The sequence below is a fragment of the Phodopus roborovskii genome, unplaced genomic scaffold, assembly GCF_943737965.1.
Source record: "Phodopus roborovskii unplaced genomic scaffold, PHOROB, whole genome shotgun sequence".
NCBI lineage: Eukaryota > Metazoa > Chordata > Mammalia > Rodentia > Cricetidae > Phodopus > Phodopus roborovskii.
Window position 1 is genome coordinate 47,841,716 of NW_026126480.1, and position 6,000 is coordinate 47,847,715.

The 6,000-nt window shown below is 50.5% G+C and overlaps 1 protein-coding gene across 1 annotated transcript; it reads left to right on the forward strand.

Annotated features, from left to right (window-relative positions):
• Positions 1-932: 932 nt before the first annotated feature.
• Prap1 (proline rich acidic protein 1) lies at positions 933-4,587 on the forward strand. Its single transcript, XM_051193299.1, has 5 exons — positions 933-1,033; positions 2,459-2,525; positions 3,517-3,569; positions 4,062-4,168; positions 4,271-4,587. Exons 1-5 carry the CDS (start codon positions 1,026-1,028, stop codon positions 4,495-4,497), a joined length of 462 nt encoding a protein of 153 aa, XP_051049256.1. The 5' UTR covers positions 933-1,025; the 3' UTR covers positions 4,498-4,587.
• The last annotated feature ends 1,413 nt before the right edge of the window (positions 4,588-6,000 follow it).

Sequence of the window (6,000 nt, forward strand, 5' to 3'; positions counted from 1 at the left end):
GTGAAAATATGTGTGGCTTGTTATCTCCCATAAACAATAGACTCCAGCATTTCAGGAATTATATGTCCTTGGGCAAGGGCTTGCAGATCAGAGGCATTTTGTTTCTAAGGCATAGTAATTAAAACTTAAAATATAACTTTGGCTCTTACAGTAGAACAGGCTGGCCTCAAACTCAGATCTATCTGCTTCCACCTCCCGAGTGCTGGGATTAAAGGCATTTGTCACCAACGCCCGGTTTAAGTAGTTTCTTAATATTGTCTCTTTGAATTTCAACAGTCTTGGGCATACCCAGGCCAGGCAGCATTTTTATTTTTGGGTCTCCCTGAATCTCTTGCTATCTGCAGTTACTGTATGGGGAACCAGTTCCCTGAGCCCTGATTGTAGTTGCCTCTTTGAAAGTGGTGCACCCACTTATCTAGGGTTTGGTGGGAGCAATCCAAGGTACAGATGTTTCTTGGAGTGACAACTGCTCTATCCTGAAGTCCCAGAAGAAAGGGATGGGGCCGAGAACCCTTGCAGAGCTTGGTGTTGTTACGATCTTTACTCTTTCCTATAGAATCCCACCCTGGGCTAGCTCTGGAGACACTTAGCCACAGGGGTATTGTGGCTGGTAGACTGAAACTTAGCCCTCTAGGAGGCTGAAGGGTAACATTTGAAGGCACAAAGCCAAGTACCTACCTAATTAGAAGACTTCAGTTATAGTGGCCAGAGGAAACAGGAGCTAGTGATACTGCTCCTGGTGGGAGGTCTGGGGCTAAAGTGGGCAGGTCATGATAGAACTGCAAGGTAAAAGATCAAAAGTCTCCTGGTGGCTCAGTCTGTGCTCACTGCTCAAGTTATATGGCGGGGCAGGGTTGCCTATGGCCCAGTGATTGCTGGCCACTGACCTCTGGTCAGACACACCCATGTAGGAGCCATAAAACCCTAAGCAGCCAGGGCTGGGAGAGAGGACCAGGCACCTGAACACTGGGATCTGCAGCTTCTACTCGCCTAGAGCTCCTCAGCACCGAGAGGGAGCCCCAGTCATGAAGAGGTGATGCCCTGGGCCCTAACTTTCTGATCCTTACAAGTTGGCAGCTGGGCATTGGCCAGAGTGGGCCTGGCTGTGTGGTTAGGGTCACACTGGGTCTGAGTCTAGCTTAGAAATGGGCTCTGGGAGTTAATCCATCCCCATCTAAAACCTGATTCCAGGGGAGTAAGTATCTTAGGGGAAGAAAGGATGGAAGGAGGGAAGGGAGGGAAAAGTCCCCTTCTCTGCAAAATACCCACCCTTGGGTCTATAATCCAGAATTTACCTCTAACAGCAGCCCAAGTGGCCTCCAGAAGTGCATGAGGGTCAGTTGTCCCATGGAGTCTCTGAGCCAGTAGAGCATTAGATCCTAAAGGCTCCTTGGGAAAAGGCAATGGTTCCAGGCTGTGGTGGCCCAAAAGAAAAGGGACAGTGGCAGAGTAAGGGGTATAGGGGAATATGTAGCAGGTCTTTGAGGCCTGGTGGGAGTAGAGGCAGGACAGGAATCAGGCAACCTGAGGGTTAGCCACCCAGAAGCTAGGGTTTGATTCTCAGGGAGACATAGGGTTCTTGTAGGACATGAGTCATCAGAGATGAGGGGGTGGGGGTGGGGGACAAAGGCTAGAATGGGGTTCTTCATGTTCATCTCTCTGCCCAGCACAAGAATAGGTGTCTGTCTAGTGGTTCTGATGTAAGACAGGGCCACTCAAACCTATCTGGCCAGATCCCCACCTTCTGTCCTTTGGCCCCTGTCACTAAGTGCTGAATCACAGACAGGAGAGATTTCTTTAAGGTTTCAGTGTATGCACACACACAAATTCATGTAAACACACACACACCCAAACACACACACACACACACACACACACACATACACACCACATAATACAAACACATGCATACTTCACACACATGAGTACCTTTCTACAGTCACATGTTCAGAAACACCTGCCATTCCTTCTGTCTGCATGATGGGGATGGGGTTACTGGCCACCTGAGATTCTACTAGGAGCTACCCTACTCTTAATACCATGGGTCATGGCCTCAGGAGTATTGTGGCATGGTATTGTGCAAGGACCTCCATCCATCCTGTCAGTGTTCTCACACATATGTGTGTGCAGGCCCATATGTGTGTCCTCGTATGGCCTCTGGAGTCCTCAGCACTGACTGACAGTGTCCTGTCACAGTAGGATCTGCCTAGAACATGGGGCATCTTGGCCATAGGTGGAGAACTTGGCATCAGGACATAGAGCAGGAGTGCCCTGGGCATCTTGCTTATCTTGCCTGCAGGATCTTTCCTTCGAGACCAGATTCACCAGTGGATCAGCAGGGACCTACCCTTGATCTCTCTGTCCAAGACATTTGCTACCAGGCCCAGTAGGCCTTGACTGGAGCATCAGGAGTTGAGGTCACCCCTCACCACTTCACACTTTCTCTCTGATCCCCCAGGTTTCTCCTGGCCACCTGTCTGGTGACTGTGCTGCTGCAGGAGGCAGGTGCAATTCCAGCACACCAGGTATGCAGGCTCCATCCCCGGCTGCCAACTTCTGGCCCAGTTAGCGTGGAATATTGGAAAGCACCTCTTTTTCTTCACCTCAGGCTGGGCAAGGAGAAAGGAAACAGGGTAGAGGCCATGCGAATGTGGTAGCAGCATCATGTGAGCACTGAGGAGGGGGAGGGGGCTCAGGAAGAGAAGGGCATGGGGGTCAAATATCCTTGATACTCAGGTTACCAGGAGGGGATCTGGGCTTCCATAACATTCAGGTGACCAGAAGGACATGGGTCTCCATCACACCCACATAACCACATAGGGATGTGAACTTCCATGACACATAGGTGACCCCAGGATGGGAGGGTATGGGTTCATGACATAGATGATTACAGGTGGAGACATGGACGTCCAAAACACCTAGGAAGACCCTGTGTGAAGTGGGTCTTCTTTGTATCTTACCTTCTCTGTATCTCTGGCATACTGAGGGCATGTCTAGACTGGTAACAGAGGGCCCAGTAGGAAATGAACTGAGCTTGTCCTGTGCCAAGTCCACTCAGTCTGCACACGTGGCAGTGAAAGAGGATGAGGAAGGCCCACCCTTCCAGCCACACAGCTGGACACTTCCCCAGGTCATCCTCTGTCTCACTTTCCTCCTGGAGCTTTGTCTCATAAGGTGTTCAGTTCAGAGGAGCTGACTACCTTCCAGGCCAATAGCCAAGATGGGGACGGGCAAGTACAGCCTTAATTGGTGCAAAAAGCCAAGCTGAGCCCCAGGTACCTACTGAAGACCTCTACTTTCTCCTAAGCTGCCAGGTTTTCAGGAAGCTTGGCCATTTGGGGACAGACTGGTGTCCTAAATTCCCTACCTGTAATCCTGGTATCTATGGTAACTCTTATCCCCTAGAGTTAAACACAGGTTGAGCTGAAGCCCTGCCTGTTTGTGGGCCTTAGAGTGACCTCTTCCTGGGTGTCATCCAACCTTGGCAAAATCCCCACCTGTGACTTACTCTCCTAGGTCCCTGTCAAAACCAAAGGCAACCATGTGATCCTTGAGCAGGAAACAGAGAAGTAAGTGCCCCAGAAGATAAGGGTGGGCTGTGCACTGGGGGATGGAGATCATGGCTGTTCCCAAGCTTCTAGATGGAGGTGATACTCAAATCTTACAGATCCCTCCTTGGGATTTCCCTCCCAGGAGCCCCAGGTCATCTCCTAGGGAACCCTATCTATCTCCCAGACTCAGCTCTCCCCTTAGCCTCCAATGGACTAAGTTCTAGAACAGCATAATATATTACCTCCCTTGCCCTTGAGGACCCAGCCCAGGGAAGGCTCTGCCCTTCTCAGATCCCACCCCTGCACCAAGTGATTTAGAGATGTTAGGGGCACAAAGCCATGTACTTGTCCCAGGTCTTACAGGGCAGTTGATGAAGCGAATGGGTATGGAGTGGCTTCCCAGGCCCAGTAGCTACCTCAGGGTGGGGCAGAGAATGTCTTCTAAAGTGGGGCTGGCCATGTCTAACTCTTCCCACCTGTGTGTGAACCTTACCCTACTCATGCTGGCAGGGCCTTGGGTACCAAACTCACGGAGCCCCTGGAAAAGGACAACCAGCTGGGGCCATGGCTGCCTGTGCCCAAGCAGAAGTTTGCAGCTGCTGAGGAAAAGCATTCAGGTCAGAGTGGGGATCATGGCCACATCATGGGGTCCATTTAGACAGAAGGCTAATGGGGAGGAACTTGTGAAGGGGACTGAGGCTACTTCTGCCTCTCCACAGACGCTGCGACCTTGGTGGAGACTGAAGAAGACATTCTGAGCCGTTTTCGGAACCCTCGTCATGGTCCAGAACCAGATCTCGACAGCATTGACCATCCGACATACGAGGAGGTCCAGGATGAGGAAGTGCCCCAGACGTGGCCCCTGATGTATCGTCAGGTGCTCCAGGGGCCAGAGGAGGACCTTGACCACATCTCCCACTCCCTGGAGGACTCCGAAGAACCTTAACCACTCTCTCAGTCCTGTCCTGAGGCCCAGGCTGTTGTGACCACTGACTCTCCCCAGCTAGCAAAAATAAACACCTGCAAACAGGTGGAAGCCATGAGTATCTTTAAGACCAGCAATCCTGGTTAGGAGGAAGTATCACTGCCTTAACTATGCTCATCAAAAGCTTCTTATGGGGCACAAGGTCTAGTTGACTCTCAGCTCATGAACAGTTCTCCTTGGGCCTATATCTCTGCATGTAGGGATGAAGGGCTAGGTATGTCAGCAGTCAAGTGCAGAGACCAGTTAGCAGCCTCAGCCTCAGCAGGAAAATGAGACCTATCCTGGAATTCCCACAGAAGAGGCTGAGAAAGGAAATATTTGATGAAGGGGTGGGAGGTTGGGTGGGACTCAGGTTGATGAGTGTATGGGTACACAGTTTCATATGTGTATAGGAACATACATGCACAAATGTATAGCTAAATTTGCAGACACATAGATATACAAATGAACAGGTTCATAGTTACAAAGATGTCTATAGGTGGTGAACATGTGTATAGTTACACAGGCATATAGGTCCAGTGATGGGCAGGTACATAGCTTCATGTGTACACAGGTATAGAGGTGTGTGGATATGCATGTGCATGGGTACACAAGCAGATAGATACATAGGTAGATAGATGCACATGTATGTAGGTGCACAATACTTTCTGTCCTACTTTTCTGGGCAGCACCTGGATCTTTCTGGGGTGCCTGTCCACATGGCCTCACTCAGGCCTGAGCACCTATGAAAAATTACCTCATATGTAGTATATAAGAACTAAGGTGACTACCAATCCCACTCTTGCAGTGGGAGGGCACTAGGGCCCACAGAGCCACACATTTTCCAGCTCCAGTAGCTCAGGCAGAACAGACAGCTTAAGGGAAGCCATCAGCTCTCCATCCCAATGCACCCAAACCCCATGCAGCTGTGTAGGCTACCTATCAATTTCACTTACCCTAGAACTCCATGCATGTCTCATGTCCCCACTTGTCCAAGGATATGAGTGGGAGGAGTGAGGGCTCATGTGTGTCCTGGCCTCTAAGCCCCACGAAGCAGGAGCCAATGTTTCATCTCATAGAGGAATCGGGGTCTTCATATTACTTGAGTCCACTGGCCCCACATTGCAGATGGGTCCACGTTACAGATAAATCTAGCACCCCCACATTACAGTCCAGTGTTCTAAGTCCAGGGTCCTAAGGATGAATAGCAAAGCTCTGACAGTGACCTCAAGGCACAGTTCCCATCTCAGGGTACTCCACCTGTCATCCTGGTAAGAATCAAATCCATCTATTCACAGTCCCTACTCAGAAGAGCAGAGGTGCCCGAACCCTAATGAGGTCCAAGGTAGCCCCAAATCCCACATGAAGACACCACTGGTGCTCTCTTTTCCTACTTTATCACTCCTGGCCCCTAGTCTAGTCCTGGAAACTTTCAGAGCAAGTCTTCCCCTGCATGACTAATCCCCCTCTGGAGGCACTTCCCAA